At 38.3% G+C, this 27,518-nt stretch overlaps 1 protein-coding gene across 9 annotated transcripts in view; it reads left to right on the top strand.

Annotated features, from left to right (window-relative positions):
• Nucleotides 1-27,518, top strand: part of RBMS3 (RNA binding motif single stranded interacting protein 3) — a 713,870-nt gene that overhangs the window by 126,567 nt on the left and 559,785 nt on the right. For 6 of the 9 annotated variants that reach the window (XM_059390798.1, XM_059390793.1, XM_059390797.1 and 3 more), the window contains one exon: nt 21,633-21,805. In XM_059390798.1, the coding sequence (XP_059246781.1) occupies nt 21,633-21,805 (173 nt within the window). The remainder of the gene's footprint in view (nt 1-21,632; nt 21,806-27,518) is intronic. The other 3 variants (XM_059390794.1, XM_059390800.1, XM_059390796.1) reach the window with 1 other exon arrangement.

The raw sequence follows: 27,518 nt of genomic DNA, 5'->3' as shown, positions 1-27,518 counted from the left end.
AAAATTGAATGTATATCCCTAAACAAGTGATTAGCAAATAGATTTCCATAAGCCATTCTGCTTACTTATTTTGGGGTAGCCCAGCTGCTATGGTTGTGTCCACAAGCAGCAGGCTAGCAGGTATTTGGCAGAGAGCTACAGAAGAAGAAAGGAGATGTATTTACCATAGCTCCCTTTCTCTGTTCTTACTACAGGATCCATGAGTAGAAAGGCAGGTATAACCTCTCCTCCAGTTGCCCTGTTTTCACAACCACATCATGCAACATGCATTTACCTAATAAAACTAAGAATATAATTAGAGGTTAGATTTCTGGATTATCCCTGGATCTCCCAAGAACAATCATTGTCGACAAGATGTTTATGGCAAAACTCAACATCCCGCAAATGATTAAGTACCAACTGACAGATTTACCCTAAGTATATATGTAAGTGCTGAGGTTCAGAGGGGTGCCTCTTTGCACCCTGTCCTCAGCTCTCCAGCATGCCAGGAGTGGAAATAGTTACTGAAGGATGAAATATTGCACAAAATATTTATCATCAGCAGAGGCGTGAGGAAAATGTCCCCTAGAGCCTTGAACAAGGAGGAGATAAATCTGCCTGTGATAAAGGTTTCTCAGAGGAGGTGAAATTTGAGTCAGAATAAATAGGTTTTGCTACCGGGGAACCAGGAGGAGGGCATACCATATAGTGCAACAGCATGCATCAGGATGTAGTAGAGTCCTCTTTTGCCAAATGCCTTTATCAGAACATTCTCAAATACCACTATTAGTTTAGTGGTCAATGTTGCAACAGACTAGCGGTCCTGTTGCAACATTGACAAAATTTCTCTCCTCTTGTTGGAGAACAAGCTGTAGCTGAAAAATCAGGAGAAATCCAGTAGTCTTGAAAAGAGTAGCAGACTATGAAGAGTATTCTTATCTATTTTTTAAAAGATTTTATTTACTTGAGAGAGAGAGCACAAGCAGGAGGAGGAGCAGAGGGAGAAGCAGACTCCCTGCTGAGTGCAGAGCCCCATGTGGGGCAGGATCCCAGGACCCTGAGATCATGACCTGAGCTGAAGGCGGAGGCTTAACCTGCTGAGCCACCCAGGGGCCACCCCTGTATTCATATCTTAATAAAGACTTACAAACTCAAACATTCATAAGTAGAGTCTTAGTTGTGTGTAGTCAGACTAATGTCACTTGAGATATCACAGGTAGTGAAAGTAGGAATAGCAGTACAATGGGATTCTAGATAAAAGTAGAGCTCAGTGGCATTAGTGATAATTTTTATTGAGATGGTACTTGGTAGGACTTCCAATCCTACTTGGTAGGACTATCTATATCTTGGATCCTCAGTGTTAGATTTTCATCTTGACTTCCAGATGAAGGGAAATGAGTGTGTAAGGACCATTCACAGAACTTAATCACTGCTTAGAATGCTGCATCCCAAGTTATAAATAACCGAGGAGATCCTGTATAAAGTCAGGCATTTCCTTCCCAATACAAGAATCAGTGTCTGTGGCAGGGCCAGGGCTCTTCTTTCCTTCCCTTAACCTAATTTTTCTCTTTCTAGGCTTTTGCTGTGTCTTTTGCTGTGTCTTCTCTTCTGTAATTACGCACACCTTGACACATCTGTACATCTACGCCTTTCTCCCTTTGGAAATGTACTTGTTTACACTCTGTGTAAAGAAACAACTTTGGGATATTCTTTTCTCTTTGTAGAGCATTGCTCACAGGGCTGGCAACCTGTGTCCTTTCCTCTCATTGAACTGTCTCTGCACTGTCTGGGCTTATGCTGTGACTGGTCACATCCAATAATGAGGTTTTTGCAAAAATAAACAAAGATTGAACTGTAATCAAGTAAAGAAGAACTACCTGGTTAAGCAAGTTTTTATAAGATATCAGAGAAAAATATACCCTTCCTGTGAGAGACAGACCACAGTCAAAGGACCACCCACTCTTTCCATTGACGGGTGACTAGCTGAATCTGCTTCTCGCTGCACTTTCAGTTCTCTAGGTATTAACACCAAGGTCTTTTTGTGGGAGAAAAAAACGAGTTAGAGCTAAAAACAAAGAAACATCATTCTTCCTCAGATAATTTAATTACTCAGAAATGCTTTTTGGAGAAACATTGTTTCTAGCATCTTCCATCTTCTTGCTATTTATCCATACTCTGGATTACCTCATTCATTAGTTCTGACAAGTGACTGTATTTGTACCATTGCCTGACAGATGTGTTACATGTTTCAGCTTTAAAATATTCGGCTCTGAGTTCAGTGCTGCATACTTGGGAGATGATGTTAAATCAGCCTTGGCGATGCACCACTGTCATCATGCCAAATAGCTCAGGGGAAAAATGATAAGGATATAAAGAGATCAATAAGGCAAGAGAATCCGTGCTTTCAAAAGTAAGGCAAAATATGAGAAAGATGATCAGTCAAGCATTAGGGTGTAAATAAAGCAAGAAAATGCCATGTTTGGGACACCCTTCCGCTACAGAGAGCCATTATCCTGAGAGTAGTAAATTTCTCTTACGTTTGCCTAACTCCTTTAATATAGGTCATTCTAAAATACAGCCATAAAACTCACTGGCACATTGATCAGTCTGCATTGCTCTTCCTTCCCTCCTAATAGAATAAAATGAGGGGATGGCTGATGAATGCTGAGAAGGACAATTCCCAGGCCATTTAGATGTAAGTGGTCACACCAGAGCATTCTCCTGCTTAATGAAGATGTGCATAATTGGCATCTTTTGTAAATGTGAATTATGTAAATGTATTTCTGCTCTTTGAGATGATATTACGCAACAGGGCCCTCATAAGTGCCCAGTTGTGCTGGAATTTTTGGGTGAAAATCAAGCAAACTGTAGAAACTGGCAATTTGGAAAGGAAATTCTTTACTGAGTAATAGGTACTCAGATGTGCACAGAGCAATAGTTTTCCTTTTCAGCAAAAAGCACCACATTATTTTAGATTTGCAAGAATAAATTGGAGTGGCTTCAAACATAAAATTGTAAAAGTTATGAACATTTGGAAACAAGAATTTACATTTCTGAAGCCTAATGGTCAAGGAGATGTTGTGAAAATTCTTTAGAGTCCTTGAATGTCAGTCTAAGGAAGGTGATCTTTAGACTATGAAAAGCATTTCAGGATTTCCTTTTTTTTTTTTTTAACATGGGGAAGAAGAGTGAAAATTAATTTTTGTTTTAGGAAGATAAAGCTAAGGCTGCATGCAGGATAGATTAGAGTATTCAGAGCTTAGGAACAGGAAACACAATTTGGAGATGGTTACATTAACCCATATGTGGAGTGCTCCCAGACAAGAATAAAAACAGTGAAATGAATGGAAAAGACAGATGTGTGAGACACTAAGAAGGAAGCATAAACAGGACTTGGTGCCTGAATGAGACAGAGGCATGAAAATAAAAAACAGATGTATCCATAGGTTAAGTCACCAATACACAGTTGATCTGTGAATGATGACTACTAAATTCAAGTGGAACATTCAAGGCATAATGTATTGGGTCATGTCCATGCCATAACCTAGGGCAACACTTCATGGTGCTCTTCAGCACAGCGAGCCATCAGGAACAGTGCCCAGAAGAGGATACTGGAGGACATGGGCTCAGAGGAGGCAGAAAAAAGAGCAAGTGGCAAGGCACAGGTGCACATGATCACACAAGGCACTTACCTGTGAATAGGGGAGATCACCTATCTGTAGAGATGGAGGGTGACTACAAAGGTGGGCTGAGGAGTTAGTGGCAGCAGGGTTCCTTAGAAGCCAATGAATCTGAAGCTTTAGGGCCTCTTGTTTTCCCTAGCATTTCAGTGATTCCCTATCTAACCTTGTGTCTTTTTTTTTTTTTTTAAGATTTTATTTATTTATTTGACAGACAGAGTATCACAAGTAGGCAGAGAGGCAGGCGGCAGGGGGGTGGGGGAGGGTTGGGGAGCAGGCTCCCTGCTGAGCAAAGAGCCTGATGTGGGATGTGATGCCAGGATCCTGAGATCATGACATGAGGCAGAGGCTTAACCTACTGAGCCACCTAGGTGCCCCTAATCTTGTGTCTTAATTTTGTATCCTTCTCCTTAAAATGGCCAATGATGCACCATCTAAATTGTTTAACTTTACCCTGACCAAAGCCATGTTTCTCCATTGCCTAGCAATGTGTTCACATGGTGATATGGGTTTGGAAGTTTTGTAGAAGAAAGATACTTTAAGACTATTGTCTTTCTCCACTTCAGCTTCCCCATTGCACTTTCCTGTTTGTCAGGTGGTGATGGGAGATGCATTTAGTCTGGATTTAATGGGATATACATTATGTCATCACTAGCTGTTCTGTGGTAAGAATGGTTTCCAGACTGCCCACTGTACTGATGTCCTGGGCATTGTGGCAGGGACATGCTGCTCTAGGTCCTAATGTGATAGGTATGTGGCCTTTGGTGTCCAACACTGCAAGTATATGGGAAGTAGAAGGAAAAAAAAAAAGGATTTGTAAGATCTAAAGCCAAAAGACAGGTCTATGCAAAATTCTTCCCAATTTTTAGTCCCCACATTTACCATTCCAACAATTTAGAAACCATTACCATTAGTGAGTTGTAAAGCTGTAAAGAAAACTGTTCTGAACTATCAATAAAAAAAAAAAAATTCTATCAAGCACTAGAAGGCACAGAGAATTATCTTTTTATTCTCTTTATAGAAAATATTATGAAGCTACTGCCATATGATGAGGCAATCAAAGAGTATGCAGAAAAAAAAAGAGGGAAAATTATTTTGAAGTGTGTTAGGGAGTTAATATTATTTCTGGCATTTTTTTGAATGTTTGTGTTATCAGCTTTTAAAATTGGTGACTTCTTACAACTTCTTTTTTGATTCTAAATAAATGTTTTTGTAACCAATTTTATATTTATACATTTTATTCTTTTTTTTTTTTTTTTTTAAGAAGTCTCTCTTAAACTGTGTGTAAGTTTTAGGCACTGCAAAACCTGGATCTGTCCCCACGTTGGTGGGATGTTCATTTTCACAAAGTACATAATCTTAACCTTTAGCCATGTATGGCCCCATGCTGATCATTTTGAACTTAAGCATCTGATGCAGTCTGAATATTTGTGTTCCCTGAGCATGTGTTGAAATTCTAATGCCCAATGCGATAACACTTTGTAGATCCTCAGATATGAAGGCAGAGCCCTTATGAAGGAGATCAGAGTTTTTATAAAAGAGACCCCACACAGAGCCATCTTTTCCCTTCCATCATGTGTCGATACAATGAGAAATCTGGGAGCTGGAAGACAGTACCTTTACCAGACCATGCTGGCCCCGTAGCCTCAGACTTCCAGCCTTTAAAACTGTGCGAAATGAAATTCTGTTGTTTGTAAGCCATCCAGTCTGTGGTATACTTTGTTACAGCAGCCCCAACAGATGAAGAAAGCATCTGTTGCTTTCAATTTTCATGGTGTTCAGACTATTTATCTTTAATCATTTGTCTCTACTTTATAATATTCTAATTCTCTAATTATTATAATCAGAGAATATATATTAGTGGCATATATATTAGTGGAATACTTTCGTATTGCCTAACATCCTACACACAAATTCTAGCCGAAAAGAATGATTCTTATACCTGAAACTAATGTAACATGGTATATCAACTATACTTCAACTGAAAAATATAGCATTCCTGGATGGCTCAGTTGGTTAAGCATCTGACTTTTCATTTCGGCTCAGGTCATGATCTCAAGGTTGTGAGACTGAGCCCCGAGTCAGGCTCTGCGCTGGGTGTGGAGCCTGTTTGATTCTCTCTCTCCCTCTACCCCTTTCCCACTCTAGAAATCAATTAATTAATGAAAAAATAAAAAGAATGTTACGTTTTCTGCATAGCATAGAATTTGAGTAATATATTTAAGTAGAACTTGGAAACTGGTTTAAATCAGAGATGCGTGGTTCAAATCCAAATCACAGTAGACTATATACCAAAGTCAGGAAGATGTTGATATATAAGATTGCTCTATTTGGAGAATTTCACCAGTTATAACTAGTTTCATTCAGAAAAGTATTTTCAGAAGTACGCAAGGGATCTTGAATTACTGCCAATGGAGAGGAATTGATTGTCAGCTATCAACACTCCATTGCCAGGAAAACAAAAGTTAAATAATTATTTTATTCAGCTTTATAAGGGAACATATAACAAGATGAGTTCTCGTTCACAGGATGACCACCCACTGAAATTTAAGTTGGAATGACAGTGATAATTTCCTAATTTTCCCAATTTCTCTGTGTCTTCAATAACAAATAATCTGTAAGATCAGGTAGGGAAAAGATATAGGGATATTGATTGCTCACAAGAATTGACATATCAGCTACAAACATAATCTTTATTTTCATTCAGTTCGTAAATAAGTCATATTTTTATTTGATCTGCCAGTGTGAGATAAGTAGCTCAAAGTAAATGGAACACATTGACTCATGCCATTTTCATCCTTTTAATCAAGAAAAAACAAGTGCAAAACATGTGTGGGTTTCTTGGTTTTTTGTTTTTGTTTTTGTTTTTGTTTTGGTGGGGGTGGGTCATTATCTCTGTCTTCACATAGGATTGAAGATTATGTCTACAATAGAAACAGTGACCAAGATTAGATATGTATCTGTCTGTCTGTCTCAGATTGCTAACATTCAGCATTACCTGGCTTTGCCAGAACCCTTGGTGCTGATTGAAATTAACAACTAATGGAATCCCATAAGTAAAAGGAAACATGCCTTTGCACGTAGTTTAGCCAATCTCAGAGTGTGCGGACAGTCAACATTTTAGAATATTATAATATTAAAGCCCTCCAAACAGTGCTTCTAGCCAGAGGTTGCTGTGCTAGAAGAATCCCATGCTTCGTTATGCCTACATTGGTGTATTGGATATTAAGAAGGATTCTGCCACTATGTCCCAAAGTATATAGTCTATGTTTTGGGAATCTCTACCTTCCTCTGCTCCATCAGAACATAACACCAGTGGATGCCCGTTTTCACTGGATAATTAATATCCCCATGCAAAAAAAAAAAAAAAAAAAAAAGTCTTTCTCTATCCTGGTAGAGAAAGTTCTATGTTATTAGTCTCTTTTCTCATTTTGTTTTTATCTCTATTATTACTGATTTCTGGAAACCAATGAAATTAATTCCATTTATTACCTTGAGAACAATGGTTATAAAATTTGACCATTTCTCAGCTCTCTTTATTCCTCTACTTAAAATAATCACTCTGAGTAGTAAAATATGTTGTTCTTTACTTATTATGAAAAGCATAGGTTACAATTAAAAAAACAGATATTCTCTTAAGAATTAGCCTTGAACAGAGGTACTGTGTTCTCTTGACCTTTATTATTTGTTTTTGTTTTTGTTTTTCTTTTTGAGAGAGAGAGAGAGAGAGAGCCCAATGTAGGGCTTCATCTCACAACCCTGAGATCATGACCTGAGTCGAAATCAAGAGTCGCATGCTTAGCTGACTGAGCCACCCAGGTGCTCCTGTACTCTTATACTTTAGTAGATGTAAAAATAGACCACATTTGGCAAATTTCTCGATCTTTCCTTTGCTTTCTGTCCTGCATTTACATGTACTGAGAACTCTATGCTATTATTAACTGTTATCCACTGTTTTCTCTAGAGGTGCCTGGGTGGCTCAGTTGGTTAAGCCTCAGCCTTCGGCTCAGGTCATGATCTCAGGGTCCTGGGATCAAGCTCCCCATCGGGCTTTCTGCTCAGTGGGGAGCCTGCTTCCCCCCTCTCCCCTGCCTGTCTCTCTGCCAACTTGTGCTCTCTCTCTCTGTCAAATAAATAAATAAAATATTTTTAAAAAATCATTTAAAAAACATATTTTCTCTAATTTTGTTTCTTTAAGACTTTAAGGAATAAGTGTCACCGGGTATTTTATCTTTCATAATATTCTCTCATAGTAATATTTAGTTTTATGTTACTGTTGAATTTATATGATAAATTCTAAGTTCTGTTTTATACCTGTTGTAGTATGGATTAAATTTGTATTGGTTATCTGAAAATTAGAAGGTTTGGGTCTTTCTTTGGTATAATATAACTTTTCTCTAATTTGATCCCTCCTTCAAGTCAAATTTCTAAATGGAGATTCTTAAAGCCAGTGGTTTAAGAAGTCTATGTACAGAAACAAAAAAAATTGTTTCACTTACAAATCTATAAAGAGCTACATTTCTAGCCTTTGCTACACTGCACATATTTGCAAACTTGAACAAGTTGTTTACCTATTATCAGCCAAAATTTTGGGTTCTGTATGATCCTGGTTATAAGTAGAAAGGGTGATGGGATACATATGTGTTTTATCATATATACATACAATTTAATATATAAAGTTAGCTTGTTAAAATGTTTAACCTAACAAGTTGTTAATTAACCCATGTCCTGAATTGAGCAATGCTTATAAAACTATTGATACCATGATTTCAAGGAGGCAGCTTTTATTATTACTCTAATAGTTAATGCTATACTTTTTGCTTTGTTGATGGATGCTTTCATAATTTAGTTTCTTATGTTTGGTTATCTCTGTTTTGATTCTACTTAAGAGTGAGCAAATCCATGGTGTTAATGTTCTGCCCTCAAAGAGTTTAATTTTAAAGTGGACCCTGAGTGTTTGTACCTCAAGGAATGACAACATAAATTTACTTTCTTTTTAAGAAGTTCTCTGTCGGCTAATGAATGCAATGGTTCTCTTTGAGTCCCATCTTTCTTCAAGAACTTCTGTTTTCTGTATTGTTCCTCCATGAGATCATGAAGATTTCCTAAATCAGTCTGCACATTCCACATTCTCTCATGGTGTCCTCTGGACATAGCAACTGAGACAGAGACACCAAGAAATTCATATTCTGTTTTCTGCTTTCCTATGTATTCCTACCTTCCTTCCTACTCAGGCATATAAACTCTTTCCTTTGTTTATGTCTCCTAAGATGCTGGGCCATTAGATAGCATTTCAACTATGGTCACACCCATTTTTCAATGTAATGGGATGCTGGAGGTGGATGATACTCCATGTGAGAGCTGGTCACTAAATTCTCAGAAGTTCTATGAGCCAGGTTTCAACTCTTAGTAGGTTAAAACCCACCCTGTAAGAGTATTTACATTTCAGAAATCAGCAGCGTTATATATTGGAACTTTTGTTTTTGTTTTTTCCTCACAGAACTGGAATAATAGAAGTAATTCTGAGTTGGTTTTCTGTTTTGATTCCCCAATCCAGCCAATTTGGCTTCTGCTGAATATTCAGAGCAAACTCTGAGGCTTCCCTTGAGGAGGCAAAGGGATGGTCACTCTTGGAAAACTCTTTTAGTAATTACACCTTTGAAAAGGCTGTTATTTCTGTTTGCTGAACTATACATATAATTCTCCAAACTGAAACAAAACGAAATAAAATAATTTTCTGGAATATTGGAGATGTGTTGTAAGCACTTTGGAATGTATAAAAGTATGGCTATCCCAATTTTATACTAGAGACTATTCGTTATAGTTACCCTAAGGCACATATCATACAAAGTACTAGAAATTAGAGAGATAATTAAACTGAAATAAACAGTTTAAATAATTGTTTACTTATAAAATATCCTTTCAGGGCAACAGTCTTTAAAAACATAATTATTTTTGGAGTTAGAAGCTATGAAATTGTATAGCTTATTTTCTGTATATAAAAGTCCTTTTCGTTAAGTGCATGGACATTTAGTAGTTAGTGTGTTATTTAACTGATCTAAGCTTTTCCATTGGCAATGAGATATATCTTATTTTAATGAGTAGTTTCACAATTTGTAGATATTTTCCTAGAACTTTGTATTCTAAGAATGCTTCCCTTGTGAAAGTTTTTATTTATCTTAAAAAAAAATTCTTCTAACAGTCTTCTCAGCAGTTTATCTGAAGGTAATCAGTATCACTAACTAAAATAGTACTAGTTGAGCCTAAAGTCTCATCAAAGAGTGACATTTCTTGATTCTAATCTAGAGAATTTCAGTTTGACAAGCATCAGTGAATTTTGGATTGTAAGATTTTACACTCGACAAACCAGAGTTTGCTAGATCATTCAATAGACCAACCAATATTCCTCTCTCAAAAGAACACTATTGTTCATGACAACAATGAGTATTGTAAAAAGCTTTAGGATTTATGTAATAATAATAGCAAGTACTCCTAGAGGGCTTATTGTGTTCCCGGCTTTATTCTCGGTGCTCTACAATAATTATTCATTTGAAATGTCTAACAATCTTCAGAGGTAGTTATTATGCCCAGTTTCACAGATGAGGAGACTGAGGCAGAAGAATTCAGGAAATTTGCCCAAGGCCATACAGACAAATAAGTGGTAAAGCAGGGTTTGAACGTGGGTGGTGTAGCTTTGGCATTTATGCTCTTAGTTACTATGCAATAATAATAATAATATTTCCTTCTTCTCGAGACTTTGGAGTCTACCAATTTGCCAGTCTCTGAAGCATCATTTATTTAAAAAGAGCAAAAGTAATTTGGAGAAAGAAAAGCAGTACTGTCTTTTCTAGTTTGTTGTCTAGTTTGTTGTCTTGATTATGGAGGATATCACTGGGCAAAAAGCACCTCCAGTAATCCTACAACAAAGAAGATGCACTAGAAATTGGATGCGTCCATACTATTTTGAACATTCTTTAAGGTACAAGGCAGACTGACTTAAAATATACTGAGAACAGGAGACTTCATACAGGTTTACAAATAGGAGAAATAAAAGTTTGAAGGTATTAATGTAAATTTCTGATTTAAAAATTTTAATAAATAAGTTAATAATATAAAATGCCTAATATTCATTTTATTGTCAGATCACTTTTTGTTGAACTTGAGCATTAATTTATTCTCATAATTATCATCTCCTGGCCCAAAATACAATGAATGTTGAAAATATATTCATAGAAAATTATCTGTGCAAGAGCTCCTTCCAGTTTTTATAATGAAGCAATTATTTTGCATGTATTAATTGCTGTTGCAATTTTGATCTGTGTTCCAACGTTGTCTTCTTGAGGAAATTATTGTGCTTTATAGTCCAAATCTCTTAGATTTAGGACTTTTGAAGCATAGGTTCTGTTTGCATTTAATTTTGCTACATCAATAAAATATGAATGAATTGGCTAATAAAACAACATAACTATTTTATGTCATGGAATATAGGTTATTGTTCATGAATTTGCTAAATTGCCTCTGTAGTTCACTGTAAGAACACTTCTCCTTTTTAGCCTTGGTTCAGTTTAGAGGAAAATAAGATTGGTAGAGTAGCCTGTAATACGTGGGAAGTAAGGGTGCTCTTTTTTGGGAAAAGGAGATGAAGTACGAAAATGTAGAGCTTCCTCCCAGGCCAGAAGCTTGCCTGGCAAAGACAGAGACATCTATTCTGTAACAATAGTTTGTCTCTGTTGCTCTTCTTTCTTGGTATTAAGAAATTTTAAAATATAGATGAAACTTTGGTTTTGATTAAAAACAAGTAAAATACATCCTGTGCTTCTCACAGATTATATTTTACTTTATGGAGTTTGCTTTTTTAATAATTTCCACTTTAGGCTAAGTGAGGTATCAGTTGAAAGAGAGATTTTATATGCCAAAATAGACCGACTCCTGAAGGAGAAAAATACTTAAATATAGTCTGTACTGAAAGGAGATTAGTTGCACTTAACAAAACCCTATGCAATTAATTGCAATTAATACACTCAGAATACATGCATAGAGATCATGACCATTATTTAACTCCGCACATTTAAGCCCTGCAGTTGTGTGGTGTAGTCTGCTTTGTGTCTGTAGGAATGGTCTACATCAGTTCTATTCGGTAGAACGCTATGTGATGGTGTAGATGTTCTGTGTCTTCCCGTCTAATATAGAGGTTAGTAGTCATGTGTTTTTGAACATTTGTAACATGACTAGTGTGACTGAGGAACTGAACTTTTTAATTTTAATTAATTTACATCAATTATATTTAAATTTAATTAGCTACTTGTAACTAGTGGGTGCCATCTTGGACTGCACATACTTAGAGTTCAATCTGGAGTTAACTGGAGTGGAGACTGCCTTGCTTTGGGTTCTGAATTTGCCACAGAGTAGCTGAACAACCTTGAAGAGTCATTTAAATTCCTCGAATCTCTGTATTCTCATCTTTGTTATCGGGGTGGTAATAATAGCTACTTCCAAAAGTTCTGAGATCATCCAAATAAATCAATATGAAATTCTTAGAACAATGCCTGGCATATAGTGTATGTTTTCTTTTTTTTTTTAAGTGTATGTTCAATGAACATTAGTCATGCTATTGTTGTTAATTATTTTATAATCTTTTGCGGATATTTAATTACTAGAAACTAAAAAAGAGGCATAAATGAAATAGGCTTAAAGTAATAAAAGGATAATGCTATGATGTGGAGTGAAACTTGAGGAGGTGACTCTAGAGGAATGTGCGAGATTCAGGTAAATAGAAAATAATCATAGGATGATCATATGTTCCAACTTTCTCTGGACAGTCTCTATTTATACCTTGTGTCCTGGTATAATTATCAATTTTGTTCTCAAAAGTCCCCAGTTTGTAGGACACACTTTAGAGTCACCTTGGAGAAAGGCAAAAGAATGCAGCCCAGGCATTCCAAGTGAAGGGAGGAAGACAAAATAAGGTATAAATGCAGATGTCACTACGGTATGGCAGGAGGGAAGTAGAGCATTGGAAGTAGAGCAAAACAGGGTTAGATAGGGGTTAGAGAGACATTATGTACCTGGAATGAAAGCCTCAATAAAGAAATCAGATTTTGGGGTACCTGGGTGGCTCAGTGGGTTAAGCCAATCAGTCTTTGGCTCATGTCATGATCTCAGGGTCCTGGGATCGAGCCGCACATCGGGCTCTCTGCTCAGCAGGGAGCCTGCTTCCGCCTCTCTCTCTCTCCCTGCCTCTCAGCCTAATTGGGATCTCTTTCTCTCTGTCAAATAAATAAATAAAATGTTAAAAAAAAAAAAAAAGGAATCAGATTTTACTGCACTTGCTCTTTATGCTATTATCACATTGCTCCTAAGTCAACATAGATTTACTTTCAGAAAAAGCAAAAAACAAAATCTGGTCTAATTGGACAGAGTCACCAAAAAAGTCATAATACCATTTGGTATTCTGATTGACCCTCCATTATTGGTTGTAATTTTTGTTACACATGGTTTGAGAAAAAATGCTTCATTTTTATCATCCATTAGCTACTAGTAACCAAGTCAGTAATAGTTTTGGTTAACATGGAAATTAGTCAACTGAGTAGAAATGGCTCATTATATCTGTTTTTATGGCTGAAGAAGAAAACTTTCCAAGTGTTCATTTAGTCTCAATAAAGTGCTAGGGCAGCACATCTTACCATCTTACAGTGGTGTCCTGTAAGCTGCATCTGCTGGTCTTCATTCTGTTTAGGGTAGCATACGTCACAAAGCTAGGGCAACTACCTGTTGACAATATTACTGATTGTTGGATTAGGAAACATAGAATATTACATAACCTAGAATATTACCCAAAAAACCAGGAAACAACTCAAAATGAGATTATGGGGAAAAAACTAAACTAAACTCAAAATGAGATTATGGGGAAAAAACTAAACTTAAATAATAAAATATATTAATTTATTAAATAATTAAATAATTAAATAAACATATCTTATTAGGTATAAGAATGTGACTCAAGTGTAATTCTTTGGCTCTTTGCAAGATCTCCTCTTTATCTCTGATCACATTTGGAATTGAGATGCTGACCATTGACTCTCCCAGAGATCTTGTGGAGAGATCTCCACAAGAAGTTATGATGACTGGTTCTGGGTTTTCAGTCTTTTCCCAGTGATTCTAGCCCACTACAAAAGCAAGTATTTGAATTGATCTCTGAGATATAACCAGGAGAAAGAGAACAGAGGTCCCATCCCAGGATTATGGCCACTTTCGATATTTCTGGGGAATTCTAACAATTACTGTTCATAGCATAGATGACATTGTAATCTCTACCTTGGGCGCCAATCATGGCTTTTTTTCTTTTTCCTTTGGATGAGGAATTAGTCCTTATTAATATTGGGATCATGAGCTGTCGGGGTTATTTTCTAAGTGTAGACTTGAACTTTAAACGAATGCCTTAAGTTCCTCAAATTTTGAAATGTATTTTAATTTTGTTTATTTTTCCTTAAAGAGATCAAGAGTTGGCCAAATTACAAGATGGATGGGAGCAAAGGCCAGATGTCATCGGCATTTGGAGGACTAAGCAATCTTTTTAAAGACCATTGGCATCATTTATGGCAGCCACTCTTCTCTAGCTTATAAATTTGTTAATGAAATTGGTTTATAGGTGCTTGAAATGAACAATAACTAGTTTACTTGTGTTTCCAAGTACCATGAATTTTAAAATGTCATTTAATATCCAAACCTCTGAATGGAATTCAATGACTTTAGATTAATCCTATTTGTAAATAGCACAGAGCAACGTGTGATTATGCAATCTGCTGAGGTTTTTAAAAACTAATATTTACTGCAAAAGTGAATCTCCTCCTAACAGAATTTTAATAAAACCTCAGTAGTGATTTGTAAATACCTCGAAACTAATTAGTCATTCAATCCACAGTGATTGTTTCATTAGTGCTCAGTTACTACTTTTTGATTCTTGAGGAAAATGACAAACCACAGTTCTAGTGACATAGTTTCCTCTCAAGAATAGTGGCTCCTTTGCTTAAAAAAAATAAACCATTGACTCTTGCAGCAACTCCTTCAAGATAAATTACTGCAACTGGGATTGTGAGAGTAGTGTTTCTTTTAAGGATCTGTGTCATGATGATGCTGATGAAAATAAGAAGATCAACAAGTATTTATTGAGTATTGACTCTGTGCCAGGCACTGTGCTAAATACTTAATATGTAATTTATATATTAAAGCCTCATGGCAGTCTTACCAGGTGAGATCATCGCAATTCCTGTTCTACTCATGACTAGAGGTTTAAGTGCCCAGTTAGTGGTAGAGCAGGATTCCCAGAGGGCAATGTGGAGGTCTTAAACAGAAGGTTACCACTATTGACAGTGGCTATTACTAAGACCCCTTGACAGAGGATGTGCAAGTGATTGCCTTTTGTGAGGAGTCTTGTCCTTTATTGCTCATTTCTGTATCTGATCTGTGGGTAGGAAAAGAGAAGTGGGGCAGATTTTCACCAAACTCTGTTCTAAAATGTGTAATTGAAACAATTGTTTTATATAGTTATATTCTATGTAACGGTCGGGCAATTGTCTAGCATAAAATTGCAAAGCTATCATATATGTGGTTCATGCGACCATGGCTCAAATCTCACATATTGCCTCGGATATTCATTTAGCTGCATTTATTTTTGCACACGTGGACAAAATTCATACGCACCCTCATCTGAGATTATTATAGGCACTCCAGGGACTGCGACAGTTCTTGCCATGTCTACTTGCTCGTGTTGTGTTCACACTAGAGGAGAGGTCTGCAGAAGCAAGGCTATGTGGAAATTACACTGTCTGGGAGAGGAATTCAATAGCTTGCAGCACTGTGATCCACCGAGCAATGGATTGCATGTGTACGTACAGGCTAAATAATGTATGATTTAAGACAGGAATGTGGTTTGTATTCATTTTTGGATAGTAAAAGACTTGGCATGTCAGTCCCATGGGAGACTTTATCCAGGGCTTTACCCTTGAGTGGATAAAAGAGTACAAATTCTATTGCACTGGAGATGAATAAAAACAAATTGGGGAGACCATCAGCAAAACAGACTGCTGTGTGATGGAGTCCAAGGCTACTCCGAAAAACCACCAGACCAACTGCTTCAGGATCCTGCCAGCAACCAGATGCTGGGAATAGAATTGACTGCAGTGTGGCATTGAGGCCCTGTGATTCCCAGCCAAGGGGAATTGCATGCAAAAAAATATTTAAAATTCTCTTTGTGAAAGAGTTATGTTTTCGATAAGAGGAAGAAGTATGTTTCAGACCTAGTCTGTTGCAGATGATATCTGGCATACCAGCATCTTAGTTCCTGAGGGTAGAGGCATGGGGAGTCGAACACCATATATACTTGGGGGTAAGAAGTTGAACTTCGGTGGGTGAAGGGGTTTTTCAGTGAAGTGGGTTGTAGGCCACTGAACACTTTTACCCCTCAATGGGGCATTTGACAGTATCTGGAAACATTTTTGGTGACCACAACTTGGGGGGATGGTAGTGCCCCTGTCATCTAGTAGTAAAGGACAGGGGTGCTGTTAAATATCCTATAATGCACAGGGCAGTCCCCTCCAACAAGGAATTATCTTGTCCAAAATGTCAATAGTGACAAGTTTGAGAGCTCTGGTTTCAAATGAACTAGATAGTGTGTGCGTGTATTACAGCCCTGCCTTTTTTTCATCTAATAGGTTTGACACTGTATGAAAGATGATTTTTAGTGATTTGCTTTACCCTATTGATATGTGAGCAGCATTTATTTGGATATATCAAATGCTTTCTGTTAAAACACAAAAAAGGGGGAAAACAAACAAAGCTATAACTCATATTCTTCATGTCCATTTTACCTCCAAAATACGTAGGGGTTGAAAAACACAATGAACCTCCCTCCAGACCTACACACACAAATCACACATTTTGTAAGAATGTAGGAGGACCCGGTTGACTCACTTTTCACACTTGAAACATGAGGCATATTAACAAAGCACACTAAATGAATCAGCTGTTTAGGATGATCTACAAGCCAGTTCATTTTCCTGTTATCAAATAACACACCATGAATCTTGACGAATGAACCCACTTGCTTGATATTATTTGAAAAACTCATAGCATGCTTGCTTGTGATGGTCACTTCCCCTTCGAAATTAAATTCTAAACCGGACTCCATGTAAATCCCAAGAGAGGAAAGGCTCATTCACCTCCATTTTGACTGTTTATCCTCCACCTTCTCCACCTTGTACTTGGATGCACCAGAGCCTCTGTCAGCGGCATCCTCCCAAGTTCACGGTCAGAAAGCCACGGGGTTTATTGGTGCCCATATCATTAATACGTGAAGTTCTAGAATGTGGAGGTGGGGACTGTGTGGCTTCTGGAGTCAAACTTCCTAAGTTCAAGTTGGGGCTCCAGCTCGGTGACCTTGAGAAGGTCCTCTGCCCATTTTGCACTTGCATTTTCCCATTTGTGAAAGAGAAGCGTTTTATTTGCCTCATTGGGCTGTTACATAAAATGCTTAGGAAGCACACCGCAAATGCTACCTGTAATTATTAGAATCGTTATCTTCCAAAATGGATGTCAAGACATTTTATTTAATTTCCCAAAGAGGACACTGGCCCTGATCCACTGATGTGGCGGCTCCAACGTGTGGTTCAGAGGGCTTTCAGCCCCAGCCCCTGACACCTAACAGACCCTCCCAGCCATGCTGCTGTGAATAAACATCTGAGGGAAACCTGCGTCCTTGCCAAGCATGTGCAGGTTCGAGAGAGAAATCCGATCTCCCTCCTTCAATCGAATGCCATCTGAAGGCCCTCTTCTGAAAATGTGCCGTTTGGACTGGTTGTATTCAAGCTGACACTGCAAATTCGTAACAGCTCCGGGCCCTGCTACAACGCAGCATGACGGTGCTGGGTAACCCCCACTGTAAGTCCTCACTGCTCCTAAATAGGATTTATAAAGTGTGACTTTGAGCAATATAGCAAAGTCGGTTTTATCTGAGGGAAAATAAATTCTTTTGGTTACTAACATTTTCGAATTTCTTCTTTAGTGCCTCAAAATGATTTAAAACCTAATCAGTGATAAAATCCCAACTCCATCTGAAGACAAAAGAATTGAGAAAAGTATCAGAGCCGCTTTTAATTAGGAAAGTGGTTGCTGTGACCCATTAACCTCTAAAGATTATTGCCTTTTTTTTTTTTTTTTTTTTTTGAGATGCTGTAGTTTGGTCATTTGTCTTTGGCACCAGAGCATACAACATTGCTTTTTGCTTTTCACAAATTAATTCATTTAGGCCTTTGCATTTGTCAGACATTATGGGAACCTTCTGCCAATGTTTTGTTGATTAAAGGATGTGTATTTGGAAAGTGGGTGGAGAGGAGGGAATTTATAATTCTTAACACCAAAGAATGATTTACAATGCAGGCTGCTACCTGAATCATTCAGTATATCATCAAAGAATAAATGAAATATTAAGGATTAGGGAGAGATGGGCACTAGGTGTTAAAATCTGTGGGTTGATTGGCTCAGTAACGCTGGAAAAGTCTACCTCTTTCTGCAGAACTTCTAGAACTCACAAACAGGAATATGACAGAGAAAATCACGTTTGATTGTGTATTCTTTTCAAAGGGCTTTTGGAATACATCATTTCTCTGCAACAGCCTGGTGGTACTATCTCTATTTATAAATCACATACCTCACTCCCATGCATACAAGTTCCCTATGGTCATCACAACTTTGATTTGCTTTTGACTGTTTTGTTAATTTATTTATTTTATCCTGGTGAATGCGTGGGGCACTTTGGAGGGCATATTTATTGTTTTAGGCACCATGCAATTTACTGAATGGTATTTCTGGCTATGGAAATGCTTACAAAGACGATGGGAGGGCGGGGAGGGGAGAAGTAAGTAAATACACATTGAACAACCTGTAAAGGATGCTTTCTTATTTGATCAGTCAGGGACTCAAAGTCTATGCTGGTCCATCAGATCTATGATACAAAGAGCTAAAGACTTTTTTTTTTTTTGGCTCCCTAGTAGTTTTAAAAGCTGTGCAGTGGGAAAAGCTGCTTTAAACAAAGCCTTATTTTAAAAGAACCCTGAGTACAGAATGGAATTCAAAGAATTTAGGGAGAGGGGAGGTGAAAGTGGTAACAAACAGCTTTTAAAAAGCCCTGGGAAATTTAAGAGAATAAAGCACATAATGGAAATAAAAGATAAATCCCATCTGCCCCATTGGGAGATGCGAGACAAAAAGCTGCTGTAACAAGGATTTGTTGAAGACCTACTAAGTGCAGGGCTTATTAAGAACTATAGCGTAAGTGTCATGGGGCATCCAAGGAGTGAAATGGAATTTTTTAAAAGAATTTATTTATTTATTTGGGAGAGAGAGAGTGGGTGCACAAATGTGGGTGGTGGGGGGCTGGTGGGGGAAGCAGAGGGGAAGGATAAATAGACCAGTGCTGAGCACAGAGCCACATCCCGGGGGCTCTACCCCAGGACCCTGAGATCATGACCTGAGCAGGAATCAAGAGTCAGATGCTTATTCGACTGAGCCACCCAGGCACCCCAAAACAGAATTCTTAGATTAAGGAGGAATAGTTTTTCACGCCAGCCAAGAAACTTCATGCAGTTTTTTGCAGATATTAAATTCCTAAAGGCAATAGATGTATTTCATTTTATTCAAACAGTGGGGACAGAAAATTCTCCTTTGTGATTTGTTGTAAAATTCCATGTTAAGAATGTTGGTAACAAAAGAGGTAATGCCTGAGAAATGGTTTAGGAGTGTTTATTTTAAAGAAGGAGGCTCTAGGATTTGCTCCTCTCATGTCTACTGTCCCCTCTGCCCATTCCTTAAAGAAACTGCCCAGGACACTCTTGACCAGTTTGCGTTTGCACGTGAGCATTCAGTCTTCTGCTCTCCCTCACTTTCCTCCCTAAGAGGAGAGCAAGAGGAAAAAGTGTTCAGAGGATAGATCTGATAGGTCTGCAAGGTGGACCAGAGCCTGGCCTACGAAGGCATGGGAATTCAGAGACAAGGAAGCTTCTAACAACCTCTCAGAGATTTTGGTAGCTGACTTTATTTTGAGATCTAAAATCAAGGAACAGATGAAGCTAATACCGAGGGTTCTAGCATGGGGCTTGATGAACGTCAGCAAAACCAAAAGAAATGGGGTTGTTGTGCTGGGTGACTGGAGTGGGGAATTGGGAGATGAGAAAACAGAGATAATGAGTTTCATTTGACATAACTGTGTCTAAGAGGCTTTGTCATAGCTGGGTGAAAATAGGGACTGGGCCAAATCCGATAATTCTGGAAGGTGTAAAACAGACTATTATAGCAAGAAACAAGGCTGGCTACTGCTAAAACTTGGTCTCTTGTCACTGGGGGCTAAGTGTTGTGTTCACTCACTTATTTATTATGTACAATATAGCCTAAGTATTTATTAAGCACCTACTTGCTGTTTGATAAGTATGCACCTTCCAACCCCTGATAAAACAGCTAATGTGTCTTCAGGTTAAAACTTGGCTAAACATTTCCCCACTGAAATCTTGACAAATGTGTTCATTATGCCTTTAGGTGACATTGCAGGTTACATTGGAGAATATCTGGGATAGTTATACAGACTAATACCACTGGCCAGACAAATAAGAACTACAAATATTGCCATTATTATTATTCTTGCATTTTTATTATTGCTAGCATTTTATTGTGCATCACTAATTTCCAGGAATCATTTAGGAGCTCATTAAGTTTTCATAGACACCTTGTGCCATACTATTGAGAGTACTATTTTTATCCTCCTCATATGAATGAGAGTGTTGAGTCCCAGAGAGGCTAAGGCACCATCCAAAGGTCACAGAGTCGATAAGAGACACAGCAGGTAGTGCAATTTTAGAACTTCTGAAGATTTGCCTATGGGACAAAGAAATAATACATAAAGAGTAATATATCTACTAATTCTGGCATGTAGAGTTCTAAAACCCTTATCCTGTATATTCTAAGTTGCTGGGGATCATTTTATCTTTTTATTTTATTATAAACTAGTTTGACAGATTAGAATGGTAGTTCTTTACTGGGGGAGATTCCCCACTCTCCCTGTCAGGGGACACCTGACAGGGTGCAGAGACATTTTTGGTTGTCACAACTGGAGAATGGGTGCTACTAGAATCTGGTGGGTAAAGGACAAGCATGCTGTTACTATCCTGCAGTGAACAATGGAAGTTGTGTGATATAATTAACACGAAGGGTGCCACAGCAAAGAATATGCCCTCCAAGTTGGCAAGGCTGCCTAGCTTGAGATTTAAAGGGAATCTTGACTGTCGTGAGAGGTCAGTGGCTCAGTATTGCAAACAAAGGGTGTTCACCATGAAGAAGCAGATTTGGGAGTGGGAAAAAGAGGTAAGATAGATTCATCCATCCATCCGTTCATTGATAGATTCACTATAGAGCGAGTTCTGTCTGTGTACCAGGAATTTTGTTGGAGAATGATGGTGAAGACAGTCATAGGAGGGAAGGGTGTCTTTCTGTGTTTTGTTTTATCGGAGAGGAGGGAACAGGGAGTAGAGACAAAGCAAAGATGTGGGCTGTTGAAGTGAACTAGGAGCAGGGCTTTGGTGCCAAGAGTGAAGGAACTATGTTCTTCTAACAGGGAGGGAGGTACCAGGCTACTTTACAGGTCTAAGGAGAATCACAGCAGACTAGCTCAGAAGCCATATGCCACTGGCAGGAGCACCTGGGAGCTTCTTTTTGTCCCATTTATGGCTAACACACGGATCCAAATGCAGGTCCAGGGTGGGAGCGGGGGAGCAAGTGATGTTCTCAGAAGTACATAGGGCGGGGATAAAAGATGTGTGTGCGTGTGTGGGTCAGAGAGGCCGAGAAACTTGTCTTGCTTTCGAGGTGTGCTGCTGGCCTGTATTTCCGCGCTGGCTCTGTTTTTCCAGTAACAGCCTTTTCTGTTTCCAGCAGTCCTATGCACCAGCTCCCCACCCCATGGCTCCTCCCAGCCCCAGCACAAACAGCAGCAGCAACAACAGCAGCAGCAACAGCAGCGGGGAACAGTTGAGTAAAACCAACCTGTACATTCGAGGCCTTCCACCAGGCACCACTGACCAGGACCTAATCAAGCTGTGCCAACCGTAAGTGCCCCTTGGCTCCCTGCGCCGTGTCCCACCCCCCACCGTCTCCTGTGCGCTCCGGCCACGCAGGACTCGGGTTTGCACTCCGTATTCCCCTGTATTGGTGCCTCAGTGAGGAAGACTCTACTAAATGGGACTTAAATTTGAGCTCTAACTCGAGCTCAAGGAGCTCTGGATTTGCATACTTTTTGTTGGGGGAGGGGAGGATCCTGAGCAGGCAAACCTGGGACAGCGGGGCAGATAGGTAGGTATTGTCCCAAAAGACCATGGGCAAACATTAGTTGGGCCTTCGGACCTGACGTGGCTGGCAGAAACAGTGGTGAATCTCGTAAAGGTAGCTGCTTTTTTGGAGAAGTGTTAGCAAAGGGACTCTCAAAAATTTTGAAGTGGTAGATTTCAGGATGATGACCTCCCGTGTTGCAGAGTTTTTCTGGCCAGTTCTTGGTAAATATAAGTTCAGCCAGGACCAGGTAATTGGGGAATCATAAAACTACTACTCCGCTTTCCTTGAAAACATCGCCTTCCACCTCCAGTGAAGCTCTTTCCCACCAAGGCCAAGAACCATACTCGGCAAGTTGTTTTGGATTTGCTGGGGAATGTGGTAGTGATTAAACGCCCTTTGGAAATGTTTTTGTTAATCTCTTATCTACCGACACTTAGGTTATTAACACTCTTATTTCTGTGCAAATAGAATAAACATATTTAGGTTCGCCCTGCAAATGAAATTAATAATGGATAAAGAATTAAGATTCATGGACCTGTATTTTTAGATTGTTATCTGATTATTTTTAAAGTAATATCAGTGTTACTATTTGTCACTTGAATATGCCTTAGCTGGGTATTTTTAAATTTGGGGAAACTATTACTCAATTTTTCTTCTTCTCTTTTGCAATGCTTTCATAAGAAGGTTGAGAGGATATTTATTTTGTAAATTTTCCAACCTCTAAAATACTGAAAGAGGAAAACAAAGTGGACGGTATTTATTTGTCTTTGTTCTGGATTTTAAGATTGGGAACAAATATCAAAACACCAGGAAGTGCCTGAAAAACTGAAACACAAATACCTAAATCTGTAATCACTGACAAAGTAATCAATGTCGATTACGGTGGGCAGGGGAGGAGTGCTGTTGCCACTGCCTACCTTGATTTGTGAAGGAGGTAAGGCAAAACTTGGAAAAATAAATATTTACTTAAAAAGTAGTTATTTAAACAAAAGGAATGTGCCAGGGCTAAAACATATAAATATATGTTAGGTTTTGGTCTGTGAAAGGTTGGAGTTGGACTTGAAGATAAATAACTCAACTTTTTCCTGTGGTTGTTAGAAAAACCTAAACTATTTTGAAACATAAGGACTTTTGAAAATGTGAAAGTTTGTGGACTTTATGTTAAAAGCTTCCAAAGAAGTATCTATTCATGGATGCTGATAGGAAAAAGGATAGCTATGATCTTTGACTTGTACTGGAATCTCACTTATAAAAAATATTGATGGGCTTAAGGAAGATACTTTCTCTTTGGTCTATACCACTCAGAGAGCTTGTTGAAGCACAGATTTCTGGGCCCAAGAGATACTGAATCACCAGGCCTGGGGTAGAGACCAAGGATATGCATTTCTGACATATCCATACATTTCTTGACATATCCTCGTATCATTGCTGCTGGTTTTCAAGAAGGAATACTCTCCCTTCAATAATATGGAGACTACTGACTATTTCTAACACATAACACTTACGAAATTAGTTTATAGAGATAGTTGAGGTAGACTCCTGTGTTTTAAAACCCACTCAGCTACTGTGTGAATTTGAGGCAAATGATTTAATTTACTCTCTTTGAGCCTCAGTTTCCTCTTCTAAAAGAGTGTGTTGACCTTGATTATTTCTAGGTCTCCTTGTACTACCAATGGTGCTTTGAGCTGCCTTTGACTGGTACATTAGGATCAATTGTTCAATACTCAGGAATTCCCTGTGTGGTGTGTTCCAGACCCAGCAGCTTGAAATCAGCCATGGTGGGAGTATTTCTATCACAGGAGCCAGCAAGCTCTAGAAATAAGGGCATTTTAAATTTTATCTTGTGTTTTTGGAGAGCTGGTTTCTGAGCACACCACTGATGTAGCATTATATTCTAGATTTCTGTGTCCGTGTCCACTTTTGATAGGATGTTGCCAGAAGTCTACAGATGGAAATGTCACCTAAAAACCTGTATTGGTGTTTTTAACTCACGAAAGAGATTTAGTGATACAGAGACGTTATTTTGAAGAAAGACGTTCTGTTGATGTTCCTTATGTGCATCTGAGAAATTTAGAGAATGCTGAGAGCACAGAGGGTACTGGTTATTTGTTCATATTAGTTTTTGCTGGCTAATAAGATCAGTCCCATTGGTATTGTTATTATAAAGATGTTTGTGGGTTCTCTAGTTACTGAAGTGGTCTGGATCTGGGGTTTATTGCTCAGATTATGTTTCGTAGAGAATTTTGGAGAACTGATGTGATCAAGCCACATAATGCATTGGGGATAGCTGTGTCCTAAGAGATCCGGTTTGGGTCCTGGCTCTGCCATCAACTGGGTGTGTGGCTTTAGACCAATGACTTGTTTTCACCCTAACTTTGGTTTCCCCATGTATGAAATAATGCGTTTAAACTTGATAATCCTTTAAGCTTCCTTTACCCCAAAGCTCTAATATTTCATTGAGGCCTTCATTATTTTGTGGTGAAACCTGCTCTTGGATGCTTTTTTATCTTTCTTCAACCCCCTTTTCCAGTGTTGGCAGGGCCACAGCCCGAGTTGGTTCAGCTATATCGGTAAGACCTGATGTATGGGGTTGCCTGTAGTAAGAGACTGATGCACGTTGTGGTAAGAGACAAATGCACGTCACTTGTAAAATCACGTTCCTCTCTTGTAGAGTTTGTCTCTTGCATTGGTCATTAGTATTTTACATTAGTAGTATTCTAAAGATTCAGATCATTTTATGTTCCTATTACTCAACCAACACTGTAGAATCATCTTACCTACAAACATAATATTAGTGGATTTAATGACCTTACCACCACGATTGATTTTTCACGTTTATTTCAATGAAATTATAAGTATTTTAGAGTTAGTATTTCCTTTTATTATAGGAAATGCAGTATTTGCTAATATCGATAGTAATAAAATAATAGAAAAAAACAGAGATGTACCAAAAATAAGCATAGATATATCGAATTATCTGGTATTAGAGTGCAGTAATCCACATAAATACTAATGAACAACAGGAAAATGATATTAAAACAAAGAAATTATATTACTTCTCAATGTATAATCTGAGAGCAGATTCTTTTTAAGGGATTCCATTCACATTCATCATCAAAGCTTCTATGTTCAGGGGTGCCTGGGTAGCTCAGTGGGTTAAGCCATGGCCTTCAGTTCAGGTCATGGTCTCAGGGTCCCAGGATCGAGCCCCATATTGGGCTCTCTGCTCAGCAGGGATCCTGCTTCCTTCTCTCCCTCTGCCTGCCTCTCTGCCTGCTTGTGATCTCTCTCTGTCAAATAAGCAAATAAAATCTTAAAAAAAAAAAAAAAAAAGCTTCTAAGTTCAGATCACCAGTAAAATCAAAGAAAAGAAGACAAACTGAAAAATGATTTCACTCTATAGGAAACCTCTCTGGTTATGTGTTTGAATGGGTACATCACATTGGGTGTCTTATAGGAGATACTTTGGTTAAACACTTTGTAATCATCTTTATCTTGAGAAAGCTCAAAGAACTTTATTCTGTTATCAATCAAGAAATATTTACAGACCACCTTTGCTGCATGCCAGATACAGTGCTGATGATTTATTGGTGAGTAAATTTAGGCAAAGCTCTTGCTTTAACAGAGTTTATATTTTACTAGGAAAAATAGACATCAATGAAGTAATCTTATAATTTGATATAAAATTGCAACTAGTGGTGACTGGGTGACTCATTTGGTCAAACATCTGACTCTTGATTTTGGTTCAGGCCATGATCTCAGATTTGTGGGGTAGAGCCCTGCATTGATCGATCCAGTTCCATGCTCAGCGGGGAGTCTGCTTCTCTCCTTCCCTGTCTTCCTCTCCTTTGGCCCCTCCCCCTATCTAAACAAAACAAAACAAAACAAAAACAAAAACAATACAGCTATAAATTTAAAAAAAAAAAAAAGAGAGAGAGGAGCTTGGAACCAAGAGTGTTTATCATATGGGATCTGTCCTAATTAGGGCAATGAGCAAAGGAATCTCCGAGACAATAGAGGTAAGATCAAAAGAAAGAATAGGTTTTACTACATGGAGAAGGAAAGTAAGAGCATTCCAGGGAGAAAGAGCCTCATGTGTGTGGAACCAAGGGCTGGAGGGAGCATGGCAAGAACAAGGGGCTGGAAGAAAGCCAGTGTGGGTATAGCAGAGATGGAGAGATAGACTATGGGGCAAAATGAGCTGGAAATATGGGATAAGGCGATTTCTTTGTAGATCATGTTGGGAAATGTGTTTTATATTAAGAGCAATGGAGGAAAACATTGGCTTGTCATAAACAGGAAGGTGAACTAGTCAGATTTTTGTTTCCAAAAATTCCAACTGCAGAGTGGAAAGAAGGCATCCTGTGAGACCAGGGGACAATCAGGGTAGGAATAGTTGAAAAGCAAGTGGGAAGAATAATTTAGTCAGAGAAGAAGGTGTGAGGATTAATAATTGTGGTGGTAGAATAATTATGTGTGGTGAAAGATACCGATTTTTATATATGCATTTATTTTTCCATCAAAAAACAAAGACTTGAGAGACAATCTAATGAACTGGAAAGAAACTGTGAAGTAGTATGGAAGACCCAAATCGGTGATTTTTAATTAATTTCTCTCTCTTTTTTTTTAACCTACTCATGAACGGGTCATCAATATACTATTAATCATTTAAGGGCTGCAATATTAAGAGCACTAAAGGCAAATGTAAAGAAAATAAAAAACTCCTATTAATTATACAGTTCTATTCGTGGGATGAGTTATCTGTTGGAGACCATGGGTGGAATGCTTGGATTATATACTCTTCAGTTTATCTCAAGAGGAGGAGGTAGAAGTGGGGGAAAGATAGATTTGACTTGAGGAGGGGTGGTGCATTGCAACTTATGGCCCAAATAAAATTTGGGTGGTGTAATCATTTTTTACATACAAAACTTTATTTCTTCTCTCAAAAAAAATTGGTAGCTTCTCCGATATGATTATAAACATGCCCTTAAAACACATTGAAATTGCTCTTAAAAAACCCCCACCTATTGAAGATAATAGAATTAAAAATGGAAAACGAAAATCATGTTGTATTTATATTTTCTACATCTACAATCTCTTTTATCCAACCAACCTCAAGACTTTCAACTAATTTTAACTAATACATTGCTCTGGAAAGCTCTGGTCGTAAATTGCCCCACTTCTACATGATTAACTAATCTGGCATTGATGACAACTCTGTACAGGTACAGACTGAGTTGTTCTTCTGTCAGAAAATGAGCATGTGGTTACTGCTAAGGCCACCTGAAGCAGAATGAAGGGAAAGGAGGGAAACTCTTGGCTAGGTGCACACATATTTCCAATCATCACCGGAAGACCAGGAAGTCTGCTATCCTGCCCTCCTCCATTTTTCTCTGTAAACGTTCTCTCTGCTAAGCTATGGCACCCTAGCTTTGCTCCCTTTAAAATGAAGCTGTAAATGTCACTTCAGCCTTTAACAAGAGAAGAGAA

Source organism: Mustela nigripes, chromosome 2 (genome assembly GCF_022355385.1).
Source record: "Mustela nigripes isolate SB6536 chromosome 2, MUSNIG.SB6536, whole genome shotgun sequence".
Lineage (NCBI taxonomy): Eukaryota > Metazoa > Chordata > Mammalia > Carnivora > Mustelidae > Mustela > Mustela nigripes.
This window is presented reverse-complemented; position numbering and strand designations above follow the sequence as displayed.